Source organism: Hemitrygon akajei, chromosome 4, assembly GCF_048418815.1.
Source record: "Hemitrygon akajei chromosome 4, sHemAka1.3, whole genome shotgun sequence".
Taxonomy (NCBI): Eukaryota; Metazoa; Chordata; class Chondrichthyes; order Myliobatiformes; family Dasyatidae; genus Hemitrygon; species Hemitrygon akajei.
The window spans coordinates 93,072,507-93,089,911 of NC_133127.1; the positions used below are offsets into that span (position 1 = coordinate 93,072,507).

At 43.5% G+C, this 17,405-nt stretch overlaps 1 protein-coding gene across 2 annotated transcripts; it reads right to left on the minus strand.

Annotated features, from left to right (window-relative positions):
- Positions 1-216: 216 nt before the first annotated feature.
- gar1 (GAR1 homolog, ribonucleoprotein) lies at positions 217-15,890 on the minus strand. Of its 2 annotated transcripts, none has more exons than XM_073043060.1 (7): positions 15,677-15,890; positions 14,734-14,910; positions 12,384-12,538; positions 11,333-11,392; positions 7,253-7,409; positions 3,346-3,423; positions 217-597 (listed from the first exon to the last, which is right to left on the minus strand). In XM_073043060.1, the coding sequence occupies exons 2-7, from the start codon at positions 14,894-14,896 to the stop codon at positions 581-583; spliced, it is 630 nt and encodes a 209-aa protein (XP_072899161.1). In that variant the 5' UTR covers positions 14,897-14,910; positions 15,677-15,890; the 3' UTR covers positions 217-580. The 2 variants fall into 2 exon arrangements, with proteins under 2 accessions (XP_072899161.1, XP_072899160.1); XM_073043059.1 differs by having other exon boundaries at positions 15,532-15,890.
- Between the last annotated feature and the right edge of the window lie 1,515 nt (positions 15,891-17,405).

Here is a 17,405-nt window from a genome sequence, read left to right on the forward strand (position 1 = left end):
CTGGGATGGGAGAAAACCAGAGTATCCAGGGAAAGCTCCACAAAGACAGCAATGGATGCCAGAACTGAGCCAAAGTTGCCGAGAGTAATGAGACGGCAGCTTCACCAGATGAACTATGACTTTACACAAGCGCTGTACCAATGATTACTTGCATGCTGAAATTACTTTGAACATGGATTCAGTCAGTTCACTCCTCAGAAAAAATATGCACAAAAATCTTGGTAGTAACATTTATTTTAAAACAAATTTTGTTGAACCAATATCACAATACTTTGTAAATCAAGTACTTTTATATCTGTAGAACATTATAAAATTTAATTCAAACCATTGAATACATTTGTACTTTTTTTTTTAAACACACAAACAGGTTCAGAACTTGTTGAACTAGAATAGAAATTACATACAAAGGACCATCAAATACATCCAAATACTACTATGCAAATACAAAAACTGATGCTGGTCTTAAAATATACTTCAGTTTGGTACAGTCCATAAATGCAAATGCATGACTTGCACAAAGAACAAAGAATCTGTTTGAAAGTTGAGGTGTGCTTGCTGCCAGAAGCTTAAATATCCACCTTCACCTTCCTCCACGACCTAATAGGGAGGATAAAAGGATACAGATTAAAAGTTCAATTGGTCAACCAGCAATGCATGATATAAAGCTACAAGTATATACTTGTACATAGATTTAGGCTTGGCTGAAAACCTGGTGAAATTTAGCCCAAATGGTTCAGAAGACAAACACGAGGAAATCTGCAGATGCTGGAAGTTCAAACAACACACACAAAATGCTGATGGAACACAGCAGGCCAGGCAGCATCTATAAGAAGCACTTGATGGCATGAACATTGACTTCTCTAACTTCCGTTAATGCCCCTCCTCCCCTTCTTACCCCATCCCTGACATATTTAGTTATTTGCCTGTTTTCCATCTCCCTCTGGTGCTCCCACCCCCTTTCTTTCTCCCGAGGCCTCCCGTCCCATGATCCTTTCCCTTCTCCAGCTCTGTATCACTTTTGCCAAACACCTTTCCAGCTCTTAGCTTCAACCCACCCCCTCCGGTCTTCTCCTATCATTTTGCATTTCCCCCTCCCCCCACTACTTTCAAATCTCTTACTATTTTTCCTTTCAGTTAGTCCTGACGAAGGGTCTCGGCCCGAAACGTCAACAGTGCTTCACCTTATAGATGCTGCCTGGCCTGCTATGTTCCACCAGCATTTTGTGTGTGTGGTTCAGAAGACACTATGGAATTGGGCAAAGGTATGAACTATTGGATCTTAAAATGACTTTAACAGCCTACAGTTCAATGCCGTCTTCATTTTTATTCCCATCATATATAAACAAAGTTTACCATTGCAAGAACGATAAAAGTGGGTGACCATATACTACTACACATTTCCAGATAATAACACCCCTTAGCAATGTAGTTACTTAACAAAGAAAGCTCAATACCAAAGTACACAGGAATAATTGTTTAATCCAAATGATAGGTATTAATGAGTATATTAAAAAGAGAAAAAGATGCAGAGGGGAAAGAATTCCAAAGCTTAAGAACTTGCTCACTGAAACGTGGCTGCCATCACTGAAACAATCCATCACAGGTAAAGTCATCTCCACCATTCAGCACACCAACAAAGTGTTGTTGCAGAAATGCAGCATCCTTCATCAAGGAGCACCACCCTCCCCCCACACCATCCAGGCCACGCTCTCTTCTCACTGCTGCCATCAGAAAGGAGGTGCTGGAGCCTCAGGATCCACACTACCGGTTTCGGAAACAGTAGTTTCTCCTCAACCATCAGGCTCCTGGACCAGAGGGGATAACTTTACTCACCCCATCACTGAACTGCTCCCACAACCAATGGACTCACTTTCAAGGACTCAAGTTCTGATATTTAGTGCTTATTTAATTAGTACTATTATTTTCTTTTGGTATCTGCACAGTTTGTTGTCTTTTGCACATTGGCCGACCGTCCGTCTTGTTGGTGTGGTCTCTCATTGATTCTATTGTAGTTACCGCAAATGCCCGCAAGAAAGTGGACCTCAGGGTTGTATATAGTGATTATATATTTATTTATTTTGATAATAAATTTACTTTGAACAATTAAGATTGGGGAATCTAAAGGGGTCAGAACTAGAGAACTGCAGCAATGGCAAAGGACAACAGGGTTCAAAGTACCAAATGGAACACAAAACGGCAAGTTAGATAAAAAGCTATTTCAAAATTGGTGAGAATTTCTACATCAAGATACTGCTGAAAGATACTAAGACCAGGGAGTGCAGTAAGATAGATGGATGAGGTGGTGAGGATTTGGACAAATAACCAGATTTCAGGAAAAATTCAAATAAAGTTAGATTTACAGAAAATTTGAAACGAGCAAGGGGGTATGCTGGGATAACAGTGGCACAATCACGGTTCTGGCAGCCAATGGATTGCACCTGGTTACACTTGGGCAATTTTACAAGAACAGCCTTTTCCAGTTTTGAAGCATTCAGCAGCACTAACAGTGAGAGAAGCAATGCCGTGTGTCGAACTGGAGAAGGGAGAATACAAGTATGTTTTAAATTGCAGAAATGGGTGAGAAGCACTGAAAGAAGTAATGTCATGCACCAAACTGGAGAAGGGAGAATACAAGCATGTTTTAAATTGCAGAAATGGGTGTAGAGGTGAAAAGCACAGAAAGAATATCTATACTAGGGAAGAGACAAATAATGTCAAGGTAATAATTACTTTAAAAACTGGACAAAAAATAAACAAATTGAAAGAAAGGGATAGATACAATGAAAATAAAGTATCAAAAATTGTTGGGCTATAACATACCCCGATGTTCCTCAAGATTACATTAGGCATCATTGGAACAGTGCCAAATTAGAATAAAATGGAGAATCACAATTACAAGCCACTGGAAACTCAGTATTACAAAAAATCCACACCACCAGAGGAGAGTGGAATCAAGCTTGGAGGTAGAATTCCATTGGAGGTGGCAGATATCACAGAGGTCGATCTATGAATGTAGAGGGTGTAAGGCAAGAACAAGTGGAACACTTGCTCTGTCAAGGAAGGGGTGAGAGTGGAAGCATGAGGAACAGGGAAACATGGTTGAAATCACACCAACAATGGTAGAAAGTCACAGTACAAAACATTATGAGTAGTAAATCGGACCACCAAACCAGATACGATGGTGACTGAAAACTTGGGTAAAATGGAATAGTCCTAACAGGACATAGGCAGAGTTGGACATATAAACAAGTGCATTTCTTGAAGTCCGAATTTTAAATTTAACTTGTCTAGGAAATACATAAAATGACTGAGATACTGCAGTATAATTCAAACTTTATAACTTACCTCTGAAGCCACGTCCTCCTCCGCCTCCACCACCTCTGCCTCCTCTGAAACCTCCACCTCTGCCTCCTCTGAAAGAACCTGGACGAAAGTCAAAAATATAAAGATTTATTTCAAAATATTTTACTCACTACCAATACCACCAGCTGCAGATATGCAACAATAAGCCTTTAAGATTTTTATTGATTAAGATATTGCAATAATTATACTGTTTAAATTTTACAAAAACAAATAAACTTTAAGTAAAACTTTCCAGACAGCCTATCATTTTAAATTGTGGCTGAAGCACAACTTCACATACAAACCTTCACCTGACAACAGTTTTGAAGGCACCGAGTTTCAAATGTCTGGATTTTGCAGAATCACTGACCCACTCTCAGTCAGCTTCTAATCAATACCATTTGAATCCAAATAAAGTTATCTGAAAGTTATGCCCATGCTTTCCTTATTCCCTTTGGTTCATGAACACTTAAGTCTATATACATTGAGGAAGTAATCTCATTAAAACCTATTTTCAAAGAACTAGACCTTGAATCACTTAACATACTGCTTAGCTACATGATGAAACTTCATCAGCAAATGTCTAATACCAGAGGGCATGTACTGGGGGGGGGGGGCTGCCAGTTCAAGGGGGATGTGAGGGGTAAGTTTTTTTTACTCAGACAGTGGTGGATGCCTGGAATGTGCTGCCTGGTATGGTGGGAGAGGCAAATACAGTAGAGGCTTTAAAGAGACATTTAGATAGGCACATGAATATGAGAAAGATGGAGGGACATGGACATTGTGTAGACAGAAGGGATTATTTGTATTTTTTAAAGTTGACTTTTTAGCTGGTTCAACACAACTTCGTGGGCAGAAAGGCCTGTTCCTGTGTAGTTCTATGTTAATTCTATGTTACTTCTATGTTAATACTAAATAAATTTAAATCGTATCACCAAATTTAACAATCAAGGCATGGCACATAAAAATAACACTTCAAATTTACATACCTGAAATAGACCCGCCAAAGAAAGTTAAAGATATGTTTCCTGGTTTACTGCAAGGTGCCCTATTTTGAAACATAGCCTAATCACCTACGCTTCAGCTAGGCTGCTGCTAAGACCCTGCTTCTTAGCACTTATCTTTGGAATTCACTAATTCATTACTAGCCCTGAGGTAATTCAAAACCCCACTGCTTATGCCTTCATGTACATTATCCCGTTCACCTGCTGGCCTCTACTGGCTTCTGGGCAAGGAAAGTCTACATCCTAGTTTTGAATTCACTCCTCTGCTTCACCTTCATTCTCCCCAGGTATAAAATTTCCCTCAGCTCCAACGACCACACAAAATTACAAGGGAAAGTCTTCAGCAATGGATGCTAGGTTGGCTTGGAAGGCTAAATCACATGGTATCCGGGGGAAGATAGTGGATTGGCTTTGTAATTGGCTCAGTTGTAGAAAGCAGAGGGAGATGGTCAAGCGTTGTTTTAAACTGGAGGACTTGGTCTAGTGCTGTGCCAGAAGCATCAGTGCTGCTAACTTTATTGTTTGTAATTTATATTGAATGATTTAGATGTGGATGTTTACAAAGGAGAAGGTGGGAGTGGAGGATGCTATCACGTATTTGCTGCACAAATCACTCTCTCACCTAGATGGGGTCAGTTGTGCTGTGAGGATTACATTCCTTGACTTCTCTAGTGCCTTTAACACCATCCAGCCCAAGATCTTAAAGCACAAACTAACGGAGATGGGAGTAGACTCTCACATGGTGGATTGGATAGTGGACTACTTGACAGATAGACCTCAGTATGTGCGGTTGGGAGACTGTAGGTCTGACACGGTGGTCAGCAGCACAGGAGCGCCACAGGGAACCGTACTCTCTCCGGTCCTGTTCACCCTGTACACATCTGACTTCCAATATAACTCGGAGTCCTGCCATGTGCAGAAGTTCGCTGATGACACGGCCATAGTGGGGTGTGTCAGGAATGGACAGGAGGAGGAGTATAGGAAACTGATACAGGACTTTGTGATATGGTGCAACTCAAACTACCTGCGTCTCAATGTCACCAAGACCAAGGAGATGGTGGTGGACTTTAGGAGATCTAGGCCTCATATGGAGCCAGTGATCATTAATGGAGAATGTGTGGAGCAGGTTAAGACCTACAAGTATCTGGGAGTACAGTTGGACGAGAAGCTAGACTGGACTGCCAACACAGATGCCTTGTGCAGGAAGGCACAGAGTCGACTGTACTTCCTTAGAAGGTTGGCGTCATTCAATGTCTGTAGTGAGATGCTGAAGATGTTCTATAGGTCAGTTGTGGAGAGCGCCCTCTTCTTTGTGGTGGCGTGTTGGGGAGGAAGCATTAAGAAGAAGGACGCCTCACGTCTTAATAAGCTGATAAGGAAGGCGGGCTCTGTCGTGGGCAAAGTACTGGAGAGTTTAACATCGGTAGCTGAGCGAAGGGCGCTGAGTAGGCTACGGTCAATTATGGAAAACCCTGAACATCCTCTACATAGCACCATCCAGAGACAGAGAAGCAGTTTCAGCGACAGGTTACTGTCGATGCAATGCTCCTCAGACAGGATGAAGAGGTCAATACTCCCCAATGCCATTAGGCTTTACAATTCAACTGCCAGGACTTAAGAACTTTTTTTTTAAAGCTATTATTAATGCTTTTTGAGTTAGTGATTTAGATGCATATCATATTATTACTGAGTTAAGTATTGTATGTAATGAGTTTTTGCTACAACAAGTGTATGGGACATTGGAAAAAATGTTGAATTTCCCCATGGGGATGAATAAAGTATCTATCTATCTATCTAAGTCTGTGCTTAAAACAGGTAGTTTTGTAGACAGTGTAAAAATTATGAAAAATTAGAGGGAAATCTTGATCAGCTAGGCACGTAGGTCGAGGATCGGCAAATGGCTTCCAACACAGATAAATGTGAGGTTTTGCACTTTTGCCAGTTAAACCAGTGCAGGACTTACACAAAGTGATGGAAGGGACCCTGGATGCAAGTGGAAGTTCACTGAAAGCAGTGTCACTGCTAGATAGGGTGGGACAGATGTTTGGCACATGGACTTCCATCAGTCAAGTGAGTGAGTGTAGAAGTTAGAGGTTACATTGCAATTAATCAAGACATTTATGAGGGTGCACTTGAAGCACTGTGTGCAGTTTTGGTCACCCAGAAAGATGAGATATTATTTAACTAGTAAGAAGGCAGACAAGATTTACCAGGATATTGCCCTTGGGGGCCTGAATTACAATGAGGGGCCTTGTAGACTAGGATTTGATTCCCTGAAACACAGATCTAGGCGTGACTTCAGAGGTATTAAGATTATACGGGGCAAGGAAGGGTGAAAGCACATAGTAGCCTCTCCCTGGGGAAAAATACTTAAAGCAAAAAGTCATAGGTTAAGGTGAGAGGCAAGGGATTTAAGAGGGACATCAAGTGCAGCTTATTCATGCAAAGTCTGGTGTATTTGTAATGAGCTGCCGGAATCAGGTTAAGGCAAGCATGTTAGCAACATTCGAAAGCCACCTATGGACAGGCGAGGTTTAGAGGGCTATGGGGCAAATAGGAGCAACTCACTGGGAAATGCAGTCAGCATCAATGTGTTGGGCCAAAGGGCCAGTTTCCAAGTTGTATGACCCTACATTGGCGCCCATCCATTTCTAACCTCTTATCCCTTATTTTAATCAATTCGAGGACCTGCCCTCTGCTTTGCAGGTAATAATTTCTGAAATTCCCTCCCTGGGTCTCTCCATCTTCCTACTCTTCTCTTTTTATTGACATGCATTATAACATACTTCTATGACCATCAAATATTGTTTGCTAACACCGCTGTGAAGTGCCAGAGAGTATACATTAAAAAAAGAGGGCTTGGGTAGTACAATGCTGATCCAATCAATCAATGCAATACTTCTTACCACCTCTGCCGCCACCTCTGCTGCCGCCACCGCCGCCCCCACCTCGGAAACCACGTCCACCTCGACCTCCACCACGCGCTCCCCTCTGACCTCTTGCACCGGGTGGTCGTGGCAAAAATCGCTGCAGCGGGAGTAGTTTTGCTGGATCAATGTAAAACTGGAAGGGGGAGAGAAAAGGAATATAAACCCAGGCATTCTCAAGTCAGTTAGCTTCACATAAGAAAGTCATTCACTGTGCTCCAAGACAAAGACGGATTAACAACCTTGTGCTGTTTTTATGCGCATGACTGTAAAATGTATGAACTCAGATAGGCGTTCACATGCTATTGTGTGACCTTCTTAAAAGAGGGATTTTGTCTCCAAGCCACATCTGTCAAATAGTCCATCGTTTGATCCAGGATATTGTACTCACTGGTAGAGAAGTTTGAAACAGATAGTGTTCCTCCACTAAAAACAACTCAATGGCCTCAAAACAAGAGAACTGATCATTGACTTCAGGAAGGCGGGGAGGGGGGGGGGGGGAGGGCAGTACACGCCCTGTCTACATCAAGAGTGTTGAGGTTGAGGGGGTTGAAAGCTTCAAGCTCCTAGGAGTGAACAACAATAGCCTAACCTGGTCTAATCAGGTTGACGTCACCACGTCACAGCTATGAAAACTCACCAGTGCCTCTACTTCCTCAGGAGGCTAAAGAAATTTGGCAGGTCCTGTCAACCCTTATTCATTTTTATCAATGCACCATAGAAAGCATAACGGGATGAGAACCGACAGAGAGTTGTGGACACAGCTCAAGTACATCACAGAAACCAGCTTCCCTATGGACTCTATATTTCTCGCTGCCTTAATAAAACAGCCCACATAACCAAAGACCCCACCCCCACCCTGGAGATTCTCTGTTTACCCCTCTCCAATCAGCCAGAAGATACAAAATCCCAAAAGCATGTACCACCAGGTTCAAGAACAGGTTCTATCCTGCTGTTATCATTCTTGAACGGACCTCTTGCACAATGGACTTCCGGCCCCACAAGCTACCCCGTTATGATCTAGTACTTTATTGTGTATCTGCATCGCACTTATTTTGCATTTAGCTTTTCCTCGATGCACTGTGTGATGAATTGAGCGGTATGATCAGTATGCAAGACAAGATTTTCCTAGGTACAGATGAGAATTATAAACCAATACCATGTCCTTTTCCTTCTTGACAGAATTCAGCACTTCTTTTTGACATTCAAGCTCCCTTACCTGGTCATCTTTGTCCTTCCATTCCACTGGAACTTAGCTGTCTTGCACTTTGCACAGTTTATCTTCAACTCCCTCCATATGTCAGATCAGATTTGCCCAAAAACTGTTCTTAACCAATAACTCTTGCTAGCTCCAGCCTATCATCTTGTGATTTGCCCTGCACAATGTAATACTCTCCTGCAAGGCCCACACTTACCCTTATATACAGTTATCTTAAAACATATGGAGCTGTGGTCACTGCTCCCCAAATGTTCTCCCACTGAAGGGCGAGTCACCTGGCCAGGCTCATTTCTAACTACTAGGTCCAGTATGGACCCTACAAGCTAATTTAAGAAACTCCTGGATGCACCAGACAAATTCTGCTCCATTTAAACCTCTCGCACTAAGGAGGTCCCTGTCAATATTGGAGAAGTTGAAGACAATGACAACAACCCTGTTCTTTGTACACCTTTTTCTAATCTGCCTGCATATCTGTCCTTCAATGTCCTGGTGGCTGGGGAGGGGTGGCAGGGGTGGAGTTCCATAGAGTCAGCCCACAGGGGATCCTCATTTTTCAATATCCTGGTGGCTGGGGAGGGGTGGCAGGGGTGGAGTTCCATAGAGTCAGTCCACAGGGGATCCTCATTTTTCAATGTCCTGGTGGCTGGGGAGGGGTGGCAGGGGTGGAGTTCCATAGAGTCAGTCCACAGGGGATCCTCATTTTTCAAATGCTTAAAAGTTTTCACTGCAGGCACAGCAATTTAGCACATGGCAGCAGTTTGGAGAGCTTGAACATTACACAATTTAAATTTCTATTTAATGTTATAAACTGACAAAAGTTTAATTAATAATCTTGTGGTTAAAGGGCTTCAAGAAAGAAAAAAATCATAACATGATCAATTTTACAAAGCTAAGAGTTATTTTGTTCCATCAAAAACCAGATTTGTAAATCTAAACAAATTGTGAAAGCACAAGGCACAAAGTGGCTCCAGTACATAAACGACATAAAAAAGCACAACATCGAAAAGGAAAGGTGCTCCAACCACAGCTAACAAGAAATGTAAAGGCTGATGCTAAAGATATATAATTTTGCCAAAATAAAGAGAAAACTTAGGAATGCAAAATGTGAATTAAGCAAAGAACCAAAAGCAATGGTATGGCCAGGGGTAGTAGAATAAAAGATATCAAATGGGAAAAACATATTAATAGCTTCCATATAAGTGAAAAAAAATTTATAAGTTAATTTGAGTCCTTTACAGACCAAGGAGAAATTGTACTGCAGATCACCAAGCACACATTTTATAGTTTTTTTTTGCAGCAAAAGGTTGTGCTGGACAATAAAGAGGCGGAGAAAGAATAAAACCCCAGAAATTAATAGTTGATAAATCTCCACGACCTGATGATGAGCATCAAAGATTTCAGAACTATTCACATAGATTGGAAAGTAGAAAACATACCCTGCTATTTAAGGAGAGAAAGGAGAGAGTAAACTGGGATGCAGTTTTATGACATTTATAAAAGGGAAAATTCTACAATTTATGAGGAAACTATGAACATATTTTACTTCTTTCTTTAAGGAATATTATTGGCTATGACTTGCAGAATAACTACAAAGGAATAAAGCGATGTGGTACATTTGGACTTTGAGGGTCTTTGATGAACTTACCATACAAAAGAAAACGAACTAAATTTGAAAACATAGATTGGAGGAATCAATGGTGTCACACAGCATGGAAATAGGGCCTTCAGCTCAATGAGACCACAGATCATCGAGTAAATTTGCTGATGACACAAAGGTTGAGGTATTGTGGATAGTGTGGAGGGCTGTCAGAGTTTACAGCGGGACACTGATAGGATGCAAAACTGGGCTGTGAAATGGCAGATGGAGTTCAACCCAGGTAAGTGAGGTGGTTCATCATGGTAGGTCAAATATGATGGCAGAATATAGTATTAATGGCAAGACTCTTGACAGTGTGGAGGATTAGAGGGGTCTTGGGGTCTGAGTCCATAGAACGCTCAAAGCTGCTGTGCAGGTTGACTCTGTGGTTAAGAAGGCGTATGGTGTATTGGCCTTCATCAATCGTGGGATTGAGTTTAAGAGCCAAGAGGTAAAGTTACAGCTACATAGCACCCTGGTCAGACCCCAATTGTTGCCTCACTACAGGAAGGATGTGGAAGCCATAGAATGGGTACAGAGGAGATTTACAAGGATGTTGCCTGGAATGGGGAGCATGCCTTAAGAGAATAGGTTGAGTGTACACGGCCTTTTCTCCTAGGAGCGACGGAGGATCAGAGGTGACCTGATAGAGGTGTACAAGATGATGAGGGGCATTGATCGTGTGGATGGTCAGAGGCTTTTTCCCAGGGCTGAAATGGCTAACACGAGAGGGCATCGTTTTAAGGTGCTTGGAAGTATGTACAGAGGAGACGTCAGGGGTAAGTTGTTTTTTTTTAAAAAACGCAGAGTGGTGAGTGCATGGAATTGGCTGCTGGAGACAGTGGTGGAGGTGGATACAATAGGGTCTTTTGAGAGACTCCTGGATGGGTATATGGAGCTTAGAAAAATAGAGGGCTAAAAGTAACCCTAGATAATTTCTAAGGTAAGGACACAGCTTTGTGGGTCGAAGGACCTGTATTGTGCTGTAGGTTTTCTATGTTTCTATACAGATCACAGTTCTTTCTAGCAAGTACAAGGTGTGCCAATCAGTACAATCCACAAATATAACCAAGTAACCAAATATCATTTGCTAGCAATTTGAACATATTGCTAATCTAAATGGGAGAACACGTTTGACTAGAACATGAATTTTAAGCAAATAGGACTATTTTCAGAGAATTAACATTTTTGCAATGAAACTTACCTTCTGTGGTCGCTTAAAGGAACTGGCACTCATGTTCTCTGATAACTTAACGGAAAAATACTGTAGTCATTTCAGTTAAGGAAAAATTAGCTGATATTTATTAACCATTTCACACTAAAGCAGAATGCGTTTATCATGGAAATGTAATTTTAAAATAAGTATAGTTCATGTTATTCTGACTGCGATCAGTGGAATTGCACAGATGTTTAATTTTCACAGTCCCAAACTGTAATCAGGCTCAAAGCTATAAATTCCCCCATAATGTTGTCCTTCCAAGGAAAGTGCTGATATGTCTAATTAAACAAAATTGTAAGTGAGCATATCAAAGTTATGAAGATCACAACTTTGCGGAAATACAAGAAAACAATATAATTTTGATTTGCACTTCAGTGCCAAGTAACATTAAAGAAACTCAAATATCAGATCTTCTCGTGAACAATTAACAATCATTCACTTTCCCACTGCCTTGAAAAGCACAGTACCTCATTAAACTAATGGATACAACTCGAATGACTGCTAAATCCCATCTTTCACAGCACTTGCCTTCTTCATACATTAGAAAAAAAGGCTGAACAGTGCCATTCTCGATACTGTGCAACGCGGCCTAGCCTTAAACTAACACTACTCTGACCTCCCTGCCACAGATGGAACAGTCTGAGTGAAAGTCAGGGGATGGCCGTGGATTTGGATTGGATGAAAGGGGAAGGGTCTGAGACATGGATGTGGCTCTTTGGCACATCAGTAATCTTACTCTGAACAGAGTGCACAAATCAAAGGGTTCTTTGCAAAGAGCTGTGTTCAGGGCAGTTGTTCAGTGAGAACTTGCTGTGAACTGCAGAATATGAAGCATGCTTTGGAATTTCTCAACTGTACTTAATTGTATATTTTCATAAAGAACTATACCGACATCCTAGCTACTGTGGAGCCAGGTACCTCAGTGTTTTCATACCGTGGGTACACCTAAAAGTAAGACAAGTTATCAAAGAACATGTTGGTTAGTATACTAAGTTCACGAATCTCCTCCTAGTTCCGGCACTTCCCAAAAGGATACAAAATTTCTAAGCTGTCCGAATATTTCATCAACTTTCCCGATTTGTTCTTTGTTTTCCAAGTACACTGGCGCATTGAAATAAGGGACTTTATTTTCTTCTGAGGTGCACTTGCAAATAATATCATCTTCACATGGATGCATGAAATGTCCCAGTTCTAGACAAAGGTAGCAAAGCGTTAAAAAAAGGCATCACCACATTTAATCTGCACATCAAAAAAAATCAATAACCATATCTGGAAAAGCTCTCTCTGTATCTTGTTAACTTTCCATTTGAATCTCAGTCCAAGGGATGAAAGCCAGCTGAATAACTACACCATCCAGATCTCCCAATTACATACGGTATGTTGATTTTTAAAAGGAATTTTAAACAACTTAAAATACAGGAATTCCAAACTAGATCTAACACTTCAGAAAGACATCAAGGATTAATGTGATTAAAAGGGTTGGAATCAATCCAAATTTAATCATCCGATAGAATGCAAAATATTTTCAATCTCATACATATAAACAGGCTATTCCACCAAGGTTTACATGAGCAATAAGATACTCGCAGTGTTTATCTTTCTGCAGGACGTTACTATTGTTAGCAAAGGCCGTCACTAAAAAGAACAGTACTGTAACCAAGAACAGAATACATGCACGATGTCCATTAAATATATGAGATTCCACAGATGCTGGAAATCTTGATCAACGCAGACGAAGTGCTGGAGGAACTCAAGCAGCATCTATAAGGGAAATGGGCAGTCGACATTTCAGGCAAAAAATATTCACCCAGGACTGAAAAGGGAGGGGGGCAAATGCTAGAATGAAAGGGCGTGAGCACAGGCTAGGAGGTGACAGGTGAAGGGGAAGGTAGGGGATTGAGGATTACAAATACCTGGGGATACAAACTGACAATACACTGGACTGGTCAAAGAACACTGAGGCTGTCTACAAGAAGGGGCACAGCCGTCTCTATTTCCTGAGGAGACTGAGGTCCTTTAACATCTGCCAGACGATGCTGAGGATGTTCTACGAGTCTGTGGTGGCCAGTGCTATCATGTTTGCTATTGTGTGCTGGGGCAGCAGGCTGAGGATAGCAGACACCAATAGAATCAACAAACTCATTCGTAAGGCCAGTGATGTTGTGGGGGTGGAACTGTACTCTTTGACGGTGGTGTCTGAAAAGAGGATGCTGTCCAAGTTGCATGCCATCTTGGACAATGTCTCCCATCCACTCCATAATGTACTGGTTAGGCACAGGAGTACATTCAGCCAGAGACTCATTCCACCGAGATGTAACACTGAGCGTCATAGGAAGTCATTCCTACCTGTGGCCATCAAACTTTACAACTCCTCCCTCAGAGTGTCAGACACCCTGAGCCAATAGGCTGGTCCTGGACTTATTTCCACTTGGCATGATTAACTTATTATTATTTAATTATTTATGGTTTTATATTGCTATATTTCTTCATTATTCTTGGTGCGGCTGTAATGAAACCCATTTTCCCTCGGGATCAATAAAGTATGTCTGCTGTCTGAGAAGATTGGGGGTGATAGGCAGAAAAGGTAAAAAGCTAATTAGTAATCTAATGCAAGAGGACAGTAGACTATGGAATAAAGGGAAGGAGGAGTACCAGAGGGAGGTGATGGGCAGGGGTGAATGAGGGAAATCAAATGGTAGGGTGTATGGGGAGTGGGGGAAGAACATAGGGGAATGGGTTGCTAGAAGTTAGCAGTCTCCCAATTTGTGTTGGCTCTTACCGATGTAGCGGAGACCACAATGGGAGCAATTACAGCAATAAATGACCCAACAGACTCACGGGTAAAGTGTTGCCTCACCTGGAAGGACTGCTTAGAGCCTTAATAGTGGTAAGATAGGAGGAATAGGGGCAACTGTAGCATTAAGCATGATTGCAGTGATAAGTAACAGAAGGGAGATGAATAGGAGGGATGACTGGACAAGGGAGTCGCTGAGGGCGCGATCCCTGTGGGAAGGTAGGTGTAGGTGTAGGTGGGGGGGGGGGGGGGGGTGTGTGTGTGTGTGTAACTATGAGCCAAGTGATGGGATCCCATTGGAGACAGCAGAAGCTCATGGAGTGTGGGTGTGGACAAGGGGAACCCTATCTCTGTTAGTTCCATTGTATGCATTCTTCCCTGTTATGCAGCATTTATGTTATTTCAGTAACAATAACCAATCAGTTGCCAACATCCTTAGCCAGCCAGCCCCCAACAGTGAAGCTCTTTCCTTTGAATGTGGACAAATAACATTGCTGCTGAGGTAGTGGAAGTATTTATCTGAATGACAATTACAACCAGCTCTTCATATAGGACAATGCAGCTTTAAACAAATGCCTTCTTTCTTACATACCTACTACTCTCTCAGGGGGCCCCTGATCAAATGTTCTATTGAAGTTTCCTCGCCCACCACCACGGTATCCACCGCCACCGCCACGTCCTCTTCCTCCACCAAAGCCTCCACCTCTTCCACCACCTCCACCTCTTCCACCGCCTCTGCCCCCACGGAAAGACATTTCAATCCAATATTCTGAAAAAGAATACATTGAATTAATGAACACAAATTTGTTCTCTTCACTGAAACACAGTAACAAAGCACGGAAAACAACACACACACAGAGTGCTTGAAAGAACTCAGCAGGTCAGGCAGCACACACAGAAAAGAGTGAAGTCACTGTTTCAGACCGCGGCCCTTCATCAGGACTGGAAATGCAAAGAAGCATACAATATTGCATCAAGAACTTATAATTCATCATCATCAGGGGGTAAACACTGAGTCGGACTACCCCCCCACCGGGGCAGAAGGTAAGGGGTAAACACTGAGCCAGACTCCCCCCCGGGGTAGTAGGTAAGGGGGTAAACACTGATCAGCAAGCCCAGACACCCCGAGGCAGTAGGTAAGGGGGTAAACACTGATCAGCAAGCCCAGACACCCCGAGGCAGAAGTTAAGGGGGTAAACACTGTACCAGACCACCCCCACGGGGCAGAAGGCAAGGGGGTAAATACTGAGTCGGACCCCCCCCCCCCCCCCGGGCAGAAGGTAAGGGGGTAAACATGGAGCCAGACCCTCCCCCCAGCCCTAGGTCCTCCCTGCCGCATCCGCTGCCCTCCCGGCCATAATGATCAGCAATATAAAACAAGTGGGCTTACTGCCGCTGTTGGGAGTGTCGAATCCGTTCGATTCGGTTTAATTCCCACTATCGCCCCCTCAGACTTTCAAATCGGGACCCAGCCACCGCGTTGCTTTTGGCGACAATTTGCGACCTCCCTCTGGCTTTCTGTGCCGCAAACTCACGTGGGCACCGTCCCCTGCAGGCCGATAGCGGCGAGTTTAAGTGAGCACCCGGCAGCGGTAGGCCCTTCCTCGGCTGCCGCTCAGGACGCAGGCCCGTCCCGTTCACTTCCACCACCGGCTGTTCTACTTGCAGGCTGCGCCACTCGGTCGCGGGTGCTTCACGGGGTAGGCCATGCGCACGATATTTCAGCTCCCAGCGTGCAGTGCGCGGGTTTCACCCGGAACCGGAAGCGACGGCTGTAACCTGTGGCGCGAATGCAGTGTTTGAGCCGCGGTTCAGTAATAAAAATGTTTCACTGTCGGTGTGAGGTCTGAACGCGGGGAGACAGTATTGAAAAACAGAGAGCACTGTGTTAGTACAAAAGGTGGTAGTAGCGAGTTCCAATCACTAACACAAGAAACTCTGCAGATCCTGGAAATCTGAGCAACACACTCAAAATGCCGGAGGAACTCAGCAGGCCAGGCAGCATCTGTGGGAAAGAGTACAGTCGGGGTTTCGAGCCGAAACCCCTTCGGCAGGACTGGAGAAAATGATGCCAGAGTAAGAAGGTTGGGCGGGAGGAAGAAAGACGAGGTGACAGGTGAAACCTGGAGTGGGGTGGGGTGGAGAAGGGATGAAGTAAAGACCTGGGAAGGAGATTGGTGAAAGAGATACAGGACTGGAGAAGGGGGAATCTGATAGGAGAGGACAACAAGCCATGGATGAAAGAAAAGAGGGAGGTGATGGGCAGGCAAGGAGATAAGGTGAGAGAGGGAAAAGAGGATGGGAATGGTGAAGAGAGGGCATTACTGAAAGTTCAAGAAATCAGCGTTCATGCCATCAGGTTTGAGGCTACCCAGGCAGAATATAAGGTGGTGTTCCTCCAACCCGAGTGTGGTGTCATTACGACAGTAGAGGAGGCTGTGGGATGGGAATTGCAATTAAAATGGTGGCCACTGGGAGATGTCGTTTTTTCTGGTGGACAGAGTGTAGGTTTTCGGCGAAGTGGTCTTCCAATCTACATCAGGTCTCACCAATGTACAGGAGGTCACACCGGGAGCGCTGGACACAGTAAATGACCCCAACAGACTCACAGGTGAAGTGTCACCTCATTTGGTTGGACTGTTAAGCTCCCTGAATGGTAGTGAGGGAGGAGGTGTAGGGAGTACGTGTAGCACTTGTTCCACTTGCCAGGAGGGAGATCAGTGGGGAAGGACAAATGGGCAAGGGAGTCGTATAGGGAGCGATCCCTGTGGAAAACAGAAAGTGGGGGAATAGGGAAAGATATGCTTAGTGGGGTAATCCTATTGGAGGTTGCAGAAAATTGTGTGCTGGATGTGGAGGCTGGTGGGGTGGTAGATGAGAACAAGAGGAACCCTATCCCTTCTTGGGTAGCGGGAGGATGGGGTGAGGGCAGACGTGTGTGTAATGGAAGAGATACAGTTGAGGGCAGCGTTGATGATGGAGGAAGGGAAGCCCATTTTTTTGAAGAAGGAGGACATCTCCTTAGTTCTCCCTCCCCTCCCCCCACCTTTTAACTCTACTCCTCATCTATTTTTCTTCAGTCCTGCTGAAGGGTTTCAGCTTGAAACGACGACAACTGTATTCTTTCATAGATACTACCAGGTCTGCTGTGTTCCTCCTGTGTTTTGTGTGTGTTGCCCAGAGAGAAGTTCGTCAATGAGGCGAGAGATCACATTGTTCCCAAAGTTTTCTTGATTCACCAAGAGAGATCTAAGTGAGAGGCAG

Bases quoted from the DNA above. Each gene is read 5' to 3' on its own strand.
- gar1 (XM_073043060.1), bottom strand. From the start codon at position 14,896: ATGTCTTTCCGTGGGGGCAGAGGCGGTGGAAGAGGTGGAGGTGGTGGA. The intron at 11,393-12,383 runs GTATCCTTTTGG...AAATGACTACAG, and splicing joins TCGGACAGCTTAGAAATTTT to TATTTTTCCGTTAAGTTATC. The intron at 3,424-7,252 runs GTAAGAAGTATT...ACTTTCGTCCAG, and splicing joins CAGAGGTGGCGGCAGAGGTG to GTTCTTTCAGAGGAGGCAGA.